Here is a 17984-nt window from a genome sequence, read left to right as displayed (position 1 = left end):
TACATTAATTAATCTAGTGTTTCTCAAAACTTATTCAGTTATTTATATATTTTGGCTGCACTGTATGGCTTGTGGAATCTTAGTTCCTTGGGTCCTTGGCAGTGAAAACACAGAGCCCTAACCACTGGACCACTGAGAAGTCCATGCCCTTTACTTCTGATTTTTGTCATATGCCTGTTACTTGTATGCTGCTGCTGCTAAGTTGCTTCAGTCATGTCCGACTCTCTGTGCAACCCCAGAAACGGCAGCCCACCAGGCTCCACTGTCCCTGGGATTCTCCAGGCAAGAACACTGGAGTGGGTTGCCATTTCCTTCTCCAATGCAGGAAAGTGAAAAGTGAAAGTGAAGTGAAGTCACTCAGTCGTGTCCAACTCTTCGAGACCCCATGGACTGCAGCCTACCAGGCTCCTCCGTCCATGGGATTTTCCAGGCAAGAGTACTGGAGTGGGTTGTATAATTAGATACTTAACATTTTCCTTAATTTCACATAAGTCGACTAATTTTAAAACCAATTTGTCTTAAACAATAATACTTGTGAAATTATGGATCTGAGGTACTAGGCTTTTAATACACATTAAAGTAGAAACAGAACTTAGTTAAAAAAAAAAAAATACACACACATATTTGAGCCCTTGGGAACAAGGGATTAAAAAATTAATTCATACAGGTAAAGAGACCCAGCCAAAGCTACCAGCCAAGGGAAGTTAGGGGCAGAACCTCAGTATATAGTTTTATGTTATAAGTTTAGTATTTCTTTTATCATGTTTGGTGGCAAATTGTGCCCCCAACTAGCTGAGTAGCTATTTAAATATGGGAATTCCTACCAAATAAAATAACTTTAGTCTGTATGTAAATGGTGCCAAAGAAATTCTGTCGGTAGCCAGCAGGTCCAATTGCTTAAGCTCACTAGAGTACTTATTTTCTTAATCACCAAGCAATAGTTGTCTTCAATTATTTAAATGTAATAAAATATATTAATTCAGGATTTTAATAATAGGGGAAAGTGTGTGTAGAGTGAGCTTAAAAAGAGGTATATGGGAACTTGACTTTTTGCTTAATATTCCTATAAACCTAAAACTGCTCGAAAAAATAAAGCCTATTGATGAAAACAAAGAATGGTATTGAGGCCAGTTATTTAAAACCGCTTTTATTTCTAGCTGATATCTTTCTCATTCGTTTTATTTTAACAGTAGTGTTTTGCTATGGGGTATGTTGAAACATTCATTGCCAGGATAGCTCAATACCAGACAGAGATGTGAGTACAATAGATCTGGGTGGACATAAGTGTAGGCACCCTGGATTGGTTACGAAATTTGCCTTTCATATTGTCAAGATAGTAATCCTATTTAACATGTTTGATCCTCAAATTCTATTCGTACTTTTATTAGGTAAGTGATACTTAATGGAAGAGATCATAATTCTCATCCTAAAATTTCAAAGCCTAAGTGGTAAAAATGCTATACCCATTTTAGAGAAATGGAGGCATAGAAGTCTAATAAATATTCCACAGAAATTCCAGCAGTAGATATTCCTAAATAACACTAGAGCAAAAACAGAAATAAAATTCAAAATTCTTGGGCCTGGCCATCACATTATGCTGTTCCTTCTTAAAGAGATTATTAAAAAAAAAAAAATATCCAGTGTAAAGAAAGAACAGAATTTGTTGGGTACTTGTATCACTCACATTTTAAAAAGAAGGCCATGGAAGGGAGGTTCAAAAGGGAGAGGATATATGTATACCTGTAGCTGATTCATGTTGAGGTTAGACAGAAAACAACAAAATTCTGTAAAGCAATTATCCTTCAATAAAAAAATAAATTAACTTAAAAAAAGAGAAGGCCATTAAAAAGAAGATATACTTGAACCCTTATTTCTGTATAGTAGTAGCAACAGTAGTGTTAGTCTCTCAGTCATGTCTGACTCTCTGCGATCCTATGGACTGTAGCCTGACAGGCTCCTCTGTCCAAGGGATTCTCCAGGTAAGAATACTGGAGTGGATTGCCATTCCCTTGTTCAGAGGATCTTCCCCAGGGATTGAACCCTGATTCTTTACTGTTTGAGCTACAGGGAAGACTTCCATTTTTGTATAGGCATAGTTTTTTAAGATCATCTAGGAAGGGCTTTATGTTTGTGGACATCAGTTTTTAAAATATTTATTACATTCTTGGTTGCATATTTTTTTCCATGAAAAACATGGTTTTTTGATTACAATATATACTCCTCTATGAGATATAAGCCATGTATGTGCATGCATTCTAAGTCACTTCAGTTGTATCTGACTCAGCAACCCTATGGACTGTAGCCCACCAGGCTCCTCTGTCCATGGGATTCCCCAGGCAAGAATACTGATTGTTGTTGTTCTGTTACTCAGTCATGTCCAACTCTTTGTGACCCCATGGACTGCCTGTCCTTCCCTGTCCTTTACCAACTCCTGGAGTTTGCTCAAACTCATGTCCATTGGGTGGGTGATAGCATCCAACCATTTTGTCTTCTGTCAGCTCCTTCTCCTACCTTCAATCTTACCCAGCATCAGGGTCTTTTCTAATGAGTCAGCTCTTCACATCAGGTGGCCAAGGAATACTGGAGTGGGTTGCCATGCCCTCCTTCCAGGGGATCTTCTCAACCCAGGGAATTTGTCAGGTGAGTTCTTTACCACTAGCCCACCTGGGAAGCCCAGTATAAGCCATAGTTAGTAAATTTCTATTTAGTATTCTACTTAAAGGTCTACGAAGTCAAAGGCCTTGGGATCCACTCCAGGCACTGAAATAAAACAGTCTAAAGAACGACTTCCCTGGTGCTCCAGTGATTAACACTCCAAGGTTCCAAGGTAGGGAGCACAGGTTCAATCCCTGGTTGGGGAACTAAAATTCTGCATGCTCTGTGGCACAGCCTTAAAAAAAAAAAAAAATCCAATGAATGTGCATGTGTTCCGTTGCTTGCTGCTGCTGCTAAGTTGCTTCAGTTGTGTCCGACTCTGTGTGACCCCAGAGACCGCAGCCCATCAGGCTCCCCCGTCCCTGGGATTCTCCAGGCAAGAACACTTGAGTGGGTTGCCATTTCCTTCTCCAATGCATGAAAGTGAAAAGTGAAAGGGAAGTCGCTCAGTCGTGTCCGACTCTTAGCAACCCCATGGACTACAGCCTACCAGGCTCCTCCATCCATGGGATTTTCCAGGCAAGAGTACTGGAGCGGGGTGCCATTGCCTTCTCTGGTTCAGTTGCTTAGTCGTGTCCAACTCTTTGGACTGTGGCCCACCAGGCTCTTCTGTCCTCTGGAATTTTCCAGGCAAGAATACTGGAGTGGGTTGCCATTTCCTACTCCAGGGGATCTTCACAATGCAGGGATTGAACTCTTGCCTCATATCTTGTGCACTGGCAGGCAAATTTTTTATCACTGAGCCACCTGGGAAACCCAACCTAGTGAATAGACTTAGTCAAAGTAGTTAAATTTGCAACCACTTATCTCCTGGAGGAAAGACTATTAGTTCAATCCAATGACACATTTCTGAGGTGTTCTGGATAACTAATAATTGATCACTATTGTAGATACAAACTGTCGTTTGGTACACAGACTATGGGAAGGGTCTGGTGTACACTATCCATCATATGAACAAGAAAGTAGTTTTGGTGGGTGGGGATACTCTTTCTGCCCCCTTCTGATGCCTATGTCAGAAGCTTTCTCTGTCTCCTTTATACTGTAATAAAAGTTTTTTACACAAAAGCTCTGAGCGATCAAGCCTTGTCTCTGGCCCTGGATTGAATTCTTCTCCTCCGGCGTCCAAGAATCCTGGTGTCTTTGTGTGATTCAACAACAACCTTTCATCTTGGGGGCTTGTCCGGGATCCTTCAGGACAAGATGGGAGCTAACAATTCCAGCCTCACTCCTTTGAACTGTATCCCGAAAAACTGGGATAGATTTGATCCCCAGGGCTTAAAGGAGACACACCTGGTCTTCCTATGTGATGCTGCATGGCCACGGTATCCATTGGAGGATGGCGAATGGTGGCCAGTTGGAGGGTCTCTTAAGTATAATACTATTCTACAACTAGACCGGTTCTATAAGGAACAAGAGAAATGGGTAGAAGCAATGGCACCCCACTCTAGTACTCTTGCCTGGAAAATCCCATGGACGGAGGAGCCTGGTAGGCTGCAGTCCATGGGGTCGCCAAGAGTTGGGCACGACTGAGCGACTTCACTTTCACACACTGGAGAAGGAAATGGCAACCCACTCCAGTGTTCTTGCCTGGAGAATCCCAGGGACAGAGGAGCCTACTGGGCTGCCGTCTATGGGGTCGCATAGAGTCGGACATGACTGAAGCGACTTAGCAGCAATTTAGTAAACTTCAGGACAGAAAGATTAGATGACAAAAAACCCAAACCCCCAAAATCGCTAGTTTATTTATTTAGTATTTTGGTCAGGCCACACAGCTTGTGGGATCTTAGATCTCTGATCAGGGATTGAACCCAGGCCCCACCAGTGAAAGCATTAAGTCCTAACCAATGGGCCACCAGGGAAGTCTCAAAAGACTGCCAGTTTAAAACTGCCAGCTCTAAGGACTTCCCTGGCAGTCCAGTAGTTTAGACTCTGTTCTTCCATAGCAGAGGGCACAGGTTCAGTCCCTAATGGGGGCAATAAGATCCTGCATGCTGTGTGGCTCAGCCAAAAAATAACTACACAAATGGTAAAACTACCAGCTTTAAAAGTATTTCAGAAAATGGAAAGCAGCTATTAGCTATCATGTTTGTGTACTCCCTGTTGAGCCTAACAGGCTGTCTTGCACCCAGGACATAAAATATTCATAAATATTTTCTGATAACTGAGGGAAACTTCCTTCTCCAAGAAAGGAGAGGGAGGCTAAAATGAACACGATCACGCCTCCTACCCAGGAGTTTGCAGCTGCTGTTCTTATACTATTTGGTGAGGAAGAATTGTGAACATGTAGGAAGAAACAAGAGGGACTGGAGAACTAGGTAAACCCTTCCCCAGTTAACCAGCTTTCCCTTGGCTTAGTCACCCTGCCCCCACTCCTGGTATATAATTGACTTTCCCTTCCCCTCCAAGCCTTCCTAAAAATAACTTCTTGACCTCTCTTTCCTGTCACCACTATTCACTCCCAGTCTCACACCTTCCCTTACCTTCTTGAAAATATAGTTAACTTCAAAAAGAAAAAAAAAGGATAAAGAAAACCCCAGCAAAATCTGTGAAGATTCTAAAATCTGTTTACATTAGTATCATTTTGTTTAGTGATGTTCCCTCTTGGGGTTGCAGCTGCAGTTCTAGGGCAGTTACTAGGTAATGTGGAACTTTATCAAGGAGTTAGCTTCCAATGCATGAGAGTGTGCAGTCTCAACTGCTTGCTACTCACAGGCATTTTATTAAGTGTAAGCAACCATAATCACAGGCCAGGCCTACAAAGTCAAGATGAGGCACAGTGTTGAGTCATTTTCTGCTCAGTTCTAAAGATGCAAACAGTACTGGAATTATCTACAATACAAAATGACAGCACAAATTTACTTTTCAGTATCTGAAACTTAAAAATCCATATGTCTCTCAAAGACAAATATCAGGACTTCCCCTGTGTGTTTGGGTTCCCTAGCATAGCCCCAGCTCAGGGGAACCAGCCCCTGAGCAAAGACCTCCAGGAAGTGCTTTGCACCCAGGCGGGAAAGCCCAGTTCACAGTGAATAAAAATTACCTAAGTCCAGATGATGTGACGCAGTATGAGTCTGCCTGCCAATGCAGGGGGACATGGGTTAGACCCCTGGTTTGGGAAGATCCCACAGGCCGAGGAGCAGCTAAGCCAGTGGACCGCAACTACTGAGCCCACGTGCTTCAGCTACTGAAGTACGTGGTTTGCCTAGAGCCTGTGCTCTGCACCAGGAGGAGCATGTACCGCCACTGGAGAGCGCTCCCACTCTCCACAGCTAAAGAAAGCTCTAGTGCAGCGAAGAAGAACCAGCACAACCAAAGAGGAAAAAAGGGACAAATATCACATGATATTCATATGTGGAATCTATTTTTTTTTAAATGGTTCAAACGAACTTACTTACAAAATAGAAACCGACATCGAAAACAAACTTATGGTTACCAAAGGGGAAACATGGTGGGGAGGGATAAATCAGGAGCTTGGGATTAACATACACACAATACTACATATAAGATAGATATAATCAGGGGAAAAAAAAGGTAACAAGGACCTACTGTATAGCACAGGGAACACTACTCAATATTCTGTGATTATCTACATAAGAATCTGAAAAAAGAATGAATATATGTATATGTATAACTGAACCACTTTGCTATATACCCCAAACTAACACAATATTGTAAATCAACTATAATCCAAAAAAAAAAAAATCTGGGTCAATATAAAACTATCACCTAGAGTTTTAAAATTTTATTTATTTATTTATGTCCTGTAAGAGCTACATGGACTATCATTAATCTGTATAAGCTCTAGGAAGGAAAATTAACTAGAGTAGTGGCAGTAACGGAGTGGTATAGTCAAGGGAGAGCCAGGTGTGCCAGGCACACGCTCTAATCATCTCAGAGAGCATCAAGAGCTTTATGAATCAGGAACCAGGTCTGCAAAATTTTTCTAAGTTTCCAGGACATTGATAACATCCCCATTTGCCAACTTTATTATCCTATCTCTTTCTCCATATGTCAGTAGTGAAACTCTCAGCCTGCATGTTCGTATCCAGGGTGGCAGGGAAGGTGGAGATGGGGATGCGCCAGCCCCCTTCACAGTCCTTCTTCACTGCATTGGCTGGACAGGAGAGCAGTCGCATCCCAGGGGACTGATACAGGTAGGAAATGGAAAATTCAGAACAAGATTCTGAGGGAGCATCTCAGGAAAGGCTTTGGGGCTCAGCAGCAGCAGAAAAGCCACTTTTCCTCTCAGAGAAGCAATTTTGGGATCTTAACTCTGTTGTTGTTGTTGTTTTCCATCTTTAAAAGGGAACTATATCAGTATCCTTCTTATAGGGTTACTGTGATGGTATAAAATATTGGGCATAGTTCCTAAAACATAGTAAGTGCTCCAAATACTATCACTATTGGCCCTAGTTTCAGAAGAGGTACTCGTGGCCACAGTCTAAAGAAATTACATCAGGCCAGAAGTCAAGGGAGAAGCAGAGGTGGCCTCCATGCCCCAACTGGTCAATCGTCTCCTTATCTCCATGAACTGTGGTGCTGGAGAAGACTCTTGAGAGTCCCTTGGACAGCAAGGAGGTCAAACAAGTTAATCCTAAAGTAAATCCACTCTGAATGAATATTCATTGGAAGGACTGATGCTGAAGTTGAAGCTCCAATACTTTGGCCATCTGATGCAAAGAGCTGACTCATTGGAAAAAGACCCTAATACTGGGAAAGATTGAAGGCAGGAGAAGAAGGGGATGACAGAGGATGAGATGGTTGGATGGCATCATCGACTCAATGGATATGAGTTTGAGCAAACTCTGCTGCTGCTGCTGCTGCTGCTAAGTCGCTTCAGTCGTGTCCGACTCTGTGCTACCCCATAGATGGCAGCCTACCAGGCTCCCCCGTCCCTGTGATTCTCCAGGCAAGAGTACTGGAGTGGGGTGCCACTTCCTTCTCCAATGCATGAAAGTGAAAAGTCAAAGTGAAGTCGCTTAGTCATGTCTGACCCTCAGCAACCCCGTGGGCTGCTGCCTTCCAGGCTCCTCTATCCATGGGATTTTCCAGGCAAGAGTACTGGAGTGGGGTGCCATTGCCTTCTCCATGAGCAAACTCTGGGAGATGGTAAAGGACAGGGAAGCCTGGTGTACTGCAGTCCGTGGGGTCACAAAGAACTGGACATGACTTAGTGACTGAATAACAAAAACCTTAGATGTGGAAACCAAGGTTACAGAGGAGAAATAATGTCTAAACTCATATAGCTAATGAGCAGTGGACTGAGGTTCAATCCCCGGTCCGCTTTTCTCCTAAGGCTTAACTCTTCTGTACAGTTCTGTCTCCTAATGTAAATATAATAAGAAATGAAAGTTAAGTTCAAAGATCAAGTTTTGAAGCTGGAACTAAAAACTATATTCCAAAGTTAACCACCTATATAATTCTACACTTTTCCTCTATTTTCACACTTAAGAGGAAAGAGGTTATATCAGAGATCATGAACACTTTTTGAGTCTCTGGGTCAGTTACCACCCTGCCCCTTTCAGGTCTGATTTTCAATGAATAAAGAACCAGAGACTCATCAAAAGTTGCTTAGCAATGAGTGTCCCTGAAAAGTGGTGCTTAGAACAGGAAATGCTTAAGCAATGAATTAAACAGTAACTTGTTGTGTCAATATGCGTTCTTAAGGAAAACAGAAAGAAACATGTACTTTTGAGAGAAGTATCGCCAGGAACCGTTGTTTTTCCAAATGCTTTAAGAGTTGTGGTTTCATGTAAGATTTACTTTCAAGTTGCCCACAAGAGCTGCAGTTCCAGCTTCCTGCCCTGGGTCTCCTTGAAAAGCCTGAAGGAACTCTGGCACTGAAAATGCGCTTGTCCAGAGCCAAGGATTTAACACAATTCTCCCTCATTACCAAGGGGCCTTGAAACCTCAATCTGCTGGAAGACAGAAAGGAAAGAAAAGAAGGTGAGCAGACTACTGGGGCGTGGTTTCACCTCCTCTCCTGCCACCCAAAAGCTAGGCCTTACATTTAATTTTTTGTCCGGACAAGGGCATCATGCATGCCATTATCTGGTTCTTTTCAAGTCCCTAAGGGTCTCTGCCAGTTGCTTTGGTTGATGTTTTGAAGCAGTGAAAAAAAAAAAAAAAAGGGTGAGGAAGGTGACTAATTCTGTCCAGGATTTTTGCCCTTAACATTCTTCTCTAAATATTCAGGTTACTAAATAGAATATAACAATGGTAGCTTACATTTATAGAGAAGCACAATGGCTCTGGAACCAGAACTAGACTCCTTGCCAGCTCTCTCTTACCAACTAGCTGGGAGACCTTAAACAGGCCATTAATGTGAAGATGTAGTTTTTTTATCTGTGAAATGGAGATACTATCAGCCTGAGAAGGATTAAAAGAGATAATATATCAAAGTATTTAGAGTTGTTTTTATTAACTGTAAGAGAACTGTATCCTTATTCTATCATATTCTGATGTTTCCTTTTAAGATCACAGAGTAAGGCTACTCCCCTTATGGGTAGGGGTAGGTTAGGAGCAGTGTCTTTCTTGAAGGGCTGGACATTCTTGATGTTAATCATCCAGAGAAGGATGAAAGATATATCTTCCATTAGAAAACTGGAATTAGATCTGAGAAGTAACAACCTCCCTCTCATTTTCCTGAGGCTAGAGCCCAAAGAATCTAGATATCCTTAAAGCCACTCATGCTTGATAAGAATTAAAAATCAAAGGTGGGAAATCAGGAAGGGGCCACAAACTTAACATGAAGCTCTGTCATTTGTGTTAAGACCTGAAGTCAACCTCCTGTTGAAGACCTGGAAAAGCAAACTCTCCAAGTGGAAGCTGAATCTTGGGAGAGAAGTTGGGGTTTGACCCCCTAAGTACTTCTTCCAACATGAAAGTGGGGATTCTTCACAAGTTCTCTAAAATTTTCAAAGCTTTCAGTTACATCTATTGAGTCTTATGAAAACTTTAAGACAAGGAGCTTGGATGTTGCTATCTCCATTTCTCTAAGTTAACTAGGTTTTAAAGAGATTACATGCCTTGCCTAGAATCATGAGGTCAGTACAGGGCAATGGCTAAGGAAAATCTGGTTTAAAAAAAAATTGTTCTTAGTCCAAGGGGATGTCAATGATCCCCATCCTAGGAGAGTAACAGTGCTGTAAAGGATTTTTTTTTTTAGTATCATTTTGCATTATTCACATCACTTACCCTTTCACTTTACCCACATCTTAGGTAACTGAGTCAATTGTATTCAGAACAAACACTGAGTCCCTCATGGGCACAGAACTCATGCCTGTGTGAACAAATTTATCACCCTATAAATTCAATCACACAAAAAGACATAACCTATACATATCCCTCTGGCCCCACTCATTGGCATAGTGGGCTTTTTTCACTTGGATAACCTTTTTTTCACTTTGTGGAAAGTTTTCCAGAATAATAACAGACTTGTATGTATCCAGTACTCTCGCCTGGAAAATCCCATGGATGGAGGAGCCTGGTAGGCTGTAGTCCATGGGGTCGCTAAGAGTCAGACATGACTGAGCGACTTCACTTTCACTTTTCCTTTCATGCACTGGAGAAGGAAATGGCAACCCACTCCAGTGTTCTTGCCTGGAGAATCCCAGGGACGGGGGAGCCTGGTGGGCTGCCGTCTATGGGGTCACACAGAGTCAGACACAACTGAAGCGACTTAGCAGTAGCAGCAGTCAACTGAAAAGTACATATTAAGCTCCTAGTATGTGTCCCAAATTGGGATAGGTACTGTGGGGATACAAAAGATGTATATATTAGGATCCATCTTCAAATCTAATTGGGTGGAAGGGTTAATTAACATAAATAGTTTTTACTCATCCAAATTTAGAGTGTTAAGTATGCTGTAGGAGTTGAGAATTAGAGGTTAATGTGGCTTGAAATAATCTAAAAAATAAAATCTTTTCTTATCAATGTCTTTGAGAAGACTAAATTCTGTCCTAATTTTAAAAATGCACATTATTTTTTCAAGTTTGATAGAGTTCACACATTTTATATTCTAAAGAGCTTTATTTTCAGCTGTGCTAGGTCTTCGTTGTTGCATGTGGGTTTTCTCTAGTTGGAGTGAGCGGGAGCTACTCTCTAGTTGTGGAGCGTTGGCTCTACAGTTGTGGCATACGCGACTAGTTGCCCCATGTCAGGTGAAATCTTCCTGGACCAGGGATCGAACCCATGTCCCCTGCATTGGGAGGTGGACGCTCAACCACTGAAAAGTTGTTCTAGGCAATGGAGATAATATAGACAAATGAAACACTTCCCATCCTCAAGAGCTTACAGTTTGGTTAGGGGAAACAAGTAGGATCACTGTAAATCAACGTGAGGGTCTGTGTGTGTGTGTTAGTTGCTCAGTTGACTGAGTCTGACTTAGTCCGACTCTGCGACCTCACAGACTGTAGCCCACCAGGCTTCTCTGTCCATGGAATTCTCCAATTCCAGGAGAATTCTCCAGGCAATAATACTGGAGTGGATTGCCATTCCCTTCTCCAGGGGAACCTCCCAACCCAGGGATTGAACACTGGTCTCCTGCATTGCAGGCAGGTTCTTTACTGTTTGAGCTACAGGGAAGTCCTTGTGAGGGTCTACAGATAACACCTCAGAAGAAGGGGTTGACACCTCAGAAGGGGATAGCCGCAGGGAGCACATGACCTTCCAGGAGGTCACTGACAACAAACATGTGTCTGTGGGAGGGTGAATGTTAGAGCTGAGAGAGGAGAGAAAGGCATTCCAGAAAAAGGAAACTGTAAGCAGCACAGGAAAAGGTATGGTGAGTAGTGAGCATGAAGACTAAAGCTGGGGTTTCCCACATTTATTTCAAAGGCCTTCATCACCTGTATGAAGAGGGTCTTGAAAAAACAAATAACTAGACCATAATGATCATGAAATTTAAATATACGTGCGTGCTAATCATTTGTTGCTGTTCAGTCATTAAGTCACAACTAACTCTTGTGAATCTACTGAACTGTAGCCCACCAGGTTCCTCTGTCCAAGGGATTTTCCAGGCAAGAATACTGGAGTGGGTTGCCATTTCCTTCTCCAGGGGATCTTCCCAGCCCAGGGACTGAATCCACATCTCCTGCTTTGGCAGGTGGATTCTTTACCACTGAGCCACCAGGTAAGTCTGTGCTAATGATTACTCTACTTTTTGGCATTAAGAAATTATTGTTCATGATTATATTCATTTTATATAAATATCTATCTTCTGAGCCATTTTGTGAGGATTCAATTGTTTGTAGTCAAAGAGAATGCTGATTGGAGCACCACAGGAATATCTTCTACAGAAAAAATACTTATTTTAATAAAGAATATTAGTTTTCTTTAGGGTTTACTGAGGGATTATAGAACCAGAATAAAAAATATAAAAACGCAGCTAATCAAACCATTAAATACCTTATATTTTGAAGGCCTCTTAATATTTACAGTTAAGTTTATAAATGATTTTTACATAAAATTAAGTCATTTAAATTTATACACATGCATTAAAGGGGCTTTCCTCCTGGCTCAGACAGTAAAGGATCTGCCTTCAACGTGGGACCCAGGGTTGGATCCCTGGAGAAGGAAATGGCAACCCACTCCAGTATTCTTGGCTGGAAAATCTCATGGACAGAGGAGCCTGGCGGGTTATAGTCCATGGGGGTCGCAAACGGTCAAACGACTGAAGCGGCTTAGCACGCACATGGACTAAAAAACCATCTAAAACTAGTTTTAAAAACATATATATATTCGCTCGAACCACACCATTAGGCATATTATTCAAAAATCATTTTTAAAAGAAAATATTCTAGTGAACTTTTCCTTAAAATGAGACAAACATTTAACATATTACAGCTTCCAATTTTCAGAAAAGCGAGATGTAAAACTTTCCCTCGGTAATTTAGCTGGACATCTTGTCAAATTTCACAAGTAGGAACATCTTCATGTACCTAACAGTGGGCACAATACAGGCACGTCTTTGTTGCTATGAGAACCTCTATTTTGTATGAGAAATCGCAGCCTTGACGACGCAATGTTTGCGCCGATTTTACAACATGTTTTTCTACAGCGGTTCAGCTCCACCAGTAACACTCTAATGGCTCTCTGGTTTCCTCCCCGCCAGCCCAGTTTTCCGTCCCAGCTCCAGCGCTCGCCCGCCTTGCAGTCCCGGTCTCTGGGAGCGGGCGGCGAGCACTGGACTGGTGAAAACGTGGGCCGGAGGTGGGGCAGATGGGAAGGGGAGGCGGCGGCACTGCGGGTTGCTTCTGTTACCCCTCCGGAGTCGAGCTCTCCAGCTGCGTTTTAAAATCTGCAGTAAAAAAAAAGGCGAGCAGCGCCACATGCTACAAACTGGAGGGAACGAGGAGAGCACTGTGTCCCCAAATGGGTCAGAAACATGGGAAAGGAGGGGTTCCGAACTTTATTATTAAATACTTCCTCTATGCCAGAAAAATCAGGGTTCAGGGCTTGGTACTGGGCAGAATAGGCTGAAGCCACCGACGCGGCTAAAGGGGTCGCGGGCACGGATCCGGGCTTCCGAGCGCCACAGGGTCCTAGCGGGAGCGGGGGGCGCGCGCGCTCGGAGCGTTCCTTCCCCCGACTCCCGACCCAGGGTCTCCTTCCCTCGGGATTCGGAGCCTCCCATCCTCCAGGGCCGACTCGCCGCGGAGCTGGAGGGGGTCAGGACGCCGTGACCTAGCTAGGCGACAGGCCTCTCCCCGGCGACGGCGCCGCAACAAGATGGCGGACGACAGAGACAGGGACGGCACAGGTAAGAGGCACCGCGAAGCGCAGCCCTCGCCGCCCACCGCGACCCCGGGCCGCACCGGGGAGCTCGGGACAGAGTGGGACCCCTTACCTCTGGAGCCCCACCCTCAGGGAGAAGGCTGACACGGCCAGGCCCCGCCGCCCGCCCTGCAGCGGAGGCCCCCTCCCCCGTTCCTGCCTCCCTCGCCCCGCCTCCCGGGCCCTCATCCCGCCCCCCCGCCATCGTCCCGCCTTCGGAGCCCCGAGCCTCGCTTCCAGCGCGGGCTGCGGTCGAGGCGCCGGCCTGGAGCCCCATAATGGCGTCCTTGTTCACGGTCTCGAGGACACCGCCTCCAAGCCCTAGCTTGGGCTCTCGTTGCCGCAGGGGCCATGCCGGCAGCTGCTCGGGCTCTAGGCCCCCGCGGCGGCCTGGGTGAGGACGGATCAGGCTGCGGGCGTCTGCCCTGCTCCTCCCCGGCTGCGCTGAAACTCCGCAAACGGCTGGCGTTTGCGGCCACCATTTTGCCTTCGTAGCGGGGACGTGGGAGGACGGCTTCGAGGTCACCGTGACTGCGTCCGCGCCTCCAGGAGCCGAAGTGCGCGCGCCACCCGCCTGGTGTCTTGTTTTAAGCGAAAAACAAGACAAAACACAAAAAACTTTAATAAAGATGAAAGAGCAAACTCCAGAGGGAACGCGTAGAGCTCGGTGCGCAGGCCTGTTCTCTGCGGCGGCACCAGACGGCCCAGCGCGATCGGGGTGGCAGAGGCGGGACTGGGCCTCCGGTCGCTGGGTGGGAGGCATTGATATGTCTTCATCATTAGGGAAAAGAAAACCCGCTTATCCATGTTTATTTGTAAGACTGTTAACGTTGTTTTAATTCAGCAGTTTGATTAAAAGGTTGATGCTTTTTTTTTTAACCATCCTCCGTTAGTTACTCAAAAATAAGTCTGTTTCAGTAATTGATGAACTCGTCGCTAAAATGTCAAGCCATTGAAACGGTAGAGGTAAAATAATACCCCACCTTTGTTCTTTTTTTGAGTGCTTGAAACATATCAGCATATTCTCAGCATGGAACAAAGATGTAATTAAGTGATATTTACAAGTGTAGAAGCCAGCGGTGAGGTAGTCAGTCACTTGTCATGGTGATCACAGAGAAACACATGGCACTGTGCCAAACAGCGACGTAGTGATAGCAATAATACGATTTGGTTTTTTTTTTATGATTACGTTAGTCTGAAAAGCAGACATTTTATAGATGTTACCTTCCTAAGATGTCCTTATAATTTTATTGTGCTGTTTTAAAAGTATAAGATACGTCCTAAGAAAATTACTTTTTTAATATTAGTTTTAAAACTTTCCCCAGAGGGACTTCCCTGGTTGTCCAGCGGTTACATATACGCCTGCCAGTGCAGGGGACACAGGTTCCATCCCCCTCGGGGAAAGATTGCACATGCTAGGGAGCAGCTAAGCCCCCGCGCCACGACTACTGAGCCGGGGCTCTCCAACAAAAAAAGCCTGGGCAATGAGAAGCTCCTGCGCCCCAATGAAAAGTAGCCCCCGCTGGCAGCAACTAGAGAAGACCCAGTGCAGCTAAAAAAAAACTTCCCCAGAAAGACTTACCTTTATTTATTAAAATTCTTATTTACAAAAAAAAAAAAAAAAAAAAGACTTTCAGGAGATAAGTTAATCATGGATTTTAAAAAAGATTTGATTAGGTCAGCCTGAGGAAAAGACACACTGGATTATGCTGCAAATACAGTTTGTTTTTCTTCATTAAAAAAATAGATTGGAAGGTTTTTTGATTTTTCAGTTTTCGAAGATACTTTCCTGTTTATAATAAACTATATCGGAGAAGAAACAATTCTATCTATAGCCATAGAGGTAATGACTGTTAAAAACAGACTGGGTGTCATTCATTCAGTTGACATGTGTTTAATGCCTACCATATGGAAGGCATTCTGATTAGGTTAGAACTTTGGAGGGTATTTTTTTCTCCCAAAGAAGGTGAGCTATATAAGGGAGATAAGACATTCACAAAAGGGAGAGAGCAGTCAGCTGGACTGGTATGAGCAGCCCATGTGCCAGCTGCTTGCCGGGTATGTTGTATCCCCTCCTGATGTGGGCAGCAGCCTGGTATCACTGGCAGCTTGTAAGAAAGGAAGGAACGCAGTCCTTGCCCCTGACTTACTGAATTAGACTCAGCATTTATGCATTCCTGCTCGTTCCACATGCACGTTAAAGTTTGAGAAGCACTGTTACACGGTACATCTCAGTTACTCTTTACAACGGTCCTATGAGTTAATTGTAATTGCAGCTTGAAGGGCATGATGAAATAGAAGTATGTTGTCTCGAGAATGAAATAAAGGTATGTTGTCATAAGGATAAACTAGAGAGTCATTTGCTGATAACCATCTTTGAATACACATATTTCACTCATATATTTGATTCTCTGCTCTGAAGTTTCAGAAATTACGCCTGACCAATTAATCCGAATAGGCTAGACTTTGAGGATTCACTCAAGCTAACTAAACTCATAAAGAGTGATGTACAAACCTGAATAAAGATTTATTAATTTAAATTGGGGTATGTTGATACATCGGTCAGGAAGCTGACCTCTGCAATGTCGTATACTGTTTTATGTGTATTAAGCTTTTGTAGAGGGTAGATTTATATTTCTAAAGTTGCTTGATGAACATGGAATCAAGCAAAAGAAAAGGATAGTTTTGAAGGCTATATCCATTACCTTATAAGCTCAAAGAGGGTGGGGATCATTTCTTTATACTCAGTGTCTTGCAGAGTATATAGCACATGGTAGGAATTCAATAAATATTGTCACATTCAGATAATTTAAAAGTGTTTGTTTTAATCAAAGCGTTATTTACTGTTTCCCCAAAGATCTACACCTAAAAGCATATACAATTATTGTTAGAGACTTTTTCCCTCTTCCTTTCAAGTAAACTATATGCTTTTATTTCATCTGGCTCAACAAACATTTTTTTTGAGAGCCAAAAAAATTCATTGGCATGTCTTTTTTTTTATTACTTTTTTTTTTTGGCATGTCTTTAAAAAAATAACAACACATATATATTTTAAGTTGTTCAGTTTTAATCTTGAATTTGTTTTAAGTTCTAAAGGATTAAGTTTCTGTGTAGTCATCATATCCAGCTCTTCTTCAACATTTAGGGATTAATCTTGATACAAATAGTGAGAATATTGGTAAATAGTAACTAAACCTATGATGGGCTCTGTTTATAAAAATTTTCTGTAAGATTATGTACATTGAAACCATGCTTAATTTGTAACATTTTTGCACTTTATACATAGTATAATTTATCTTTTTTCCTAGATTAAAAAATGTAACATATATTAGCTAAAGAATTTGAAATTCTAGAATCAAGTTGATTTTTTTTTTAATTACTTAATTTTATTTGTTTTACTAAAAGGAGAGTGCTTGGAATGGGATAGGAAAAATTATTTTTGAAGTTCTGTTATTTCTGTGTAAGTTTCCTCAGCCAGAGCATTGTTTATTTATTTTTTTCTTTTCCTCTGTTTTGTTTAAAATGAGGAATCAATGTAGTTGTTGATTCTTTGGATCTTTTAATCTTATTTTAATGTTTCTATCTCTTAGAGACTTTTATATAGGACTGGAAGAATCTTCTATTTGTGATTAAAATCATGTCTAGGAAACAGACTGTTTAGGAATAACATTCTAATTTTTGGCAGGCCATTGAGCTTTGGAAGGCATGTCAGTTTTGTTTTGTTTTGTTTTGTTTTAAATAAGACTCAGGTACTCAAAGTTCTTTCTAGGATTTATTATTTTTGTTTGTATTAAAGCATTCTTTTTACTTTGCATGCTTTGATAATATTGCTTGGTAAAGTACTTCCAATTGAGGAATCCACTCCTAGACGGAAGAAGTTTTATAATTTTGTTTTGTGTTTGTTTCCCTGTATTGTGCCATTCCTCTCGAAACCCAGCATTTGGAAATCTAAAGTAAAAAACTGAGATTAGAGGTTAATACTACTTTTTGAAAAGTGAACTGTTGATAGTACAGAGTGTAGTACAAGGTAGTAGAAAACGTGAGCACCGAAGTAAGATCTGAATTTAAATCATAGTTTCCTCAAGCTGTATCTGATCTTAGCCAAGATACTAAATCTAGGGATCTTCGGGTTCCTCAAAGGTAAACTGGAAATAGTTATATTTCATAATCTGTTGTAATGTGGACAGTATCTCCACAATACCTGGCATTAAAGGAATGCTGAATAAATCAGAAGAAAAGTGGTTAGTACATTTTAGGGAATTAGTGGCTGTTTAGTAGATTCCATATGTATCACATAAAATCTAAGTGTTCAGTTCAGATCAGTCGGTCAGTCGTGTTCAGTTCTTTGTGACCTCATGGACTGCACCATGCCAGGCTTCCCTGTCCCATCACCAACTCCCAGAGCCTACTCAAACTCATGTCCATCGAGTTGGTGATGCCATCCAACCATCTCATCCTCTGTCATCCTGTTCTCCCCCTGCCCTCAATCTTTGCCGGCATCAGGGTCTTTTCCAATGAGTCAGTTCTTTGTAGCAGGTGGCCAAAGTATTGGA

At 42.5% G+C, this 17984-nt stretch overlaps 2 protein-coding genes across 8 annotated transcripts in view; one reads left to right on the top strand and one right to left on the bottom strand.

Moving 5' to 3' along the window:
• The window catches only part of LOC133227675 (uncharacterized), a 63780-nt gene extending 48132 nt beyond the window's left edge, over positions 1-15648 (bottom strand). For both annotated transcript variants that reach the window (XM_061382455.1, XM_061382454.1), the window contains exon 1: positions 13505-15648. In XM_061382455.1, coding sequence (XP_061238439.1) covers positions 13505-14194 — 690 coding nt within the window. In that variant the 5' untranslated portion in view covers positions 14195-15648. The remainder of the gene's footprint in view (positions 1-13504) is intronic.
• The window catches only part of EFCAB2 (EF-hand calcium binding domain 2), a 118980-nt gene continuing 112335 nt past the window's right edge, over positions 11340-17984 (top strand). The window contains exons 1-2 of one of the 6 annotated variants that reach the window (XM_061382457.1): positions 11348-11435; positions 11642-11788. In XM_061382457.1, the coding sequence (XP_061238441.1) occupies positions 11369-11435; positions 11642-11788 (214 nt within the window). In that variant the 5' untranslated portion in view covers positions 11348-11368. Of the gene's footprint in view, positions 11436-11641; positions 11789-11907; positions 12868-13298; positions 13418-17984 lie in introns of those variants that run through there. The other 5 variants (XM_061382460.1, XM_061382459.1, XR_009729909.1 and 2 more) reach the window with 5 other exon arrangements.

This window comes from Bos javanicus, chromosome 16, assembly GCF_032452875.1.
Source record: "Bos javanicus breed banteng chromosome 16, ARS-OSU_banteng_1.0, whole genome shotgun sequence".
Taxonomy (NCBI): domain Eukaryota; kingdom Metazoa; phylum Chordata; class Mammalia; order Artiodactyla; family Bovidae; genus Bos; species Bos javanicus.
This window is presented reverse-complemented; position numbering and strand designations above follow the sequence as displayed.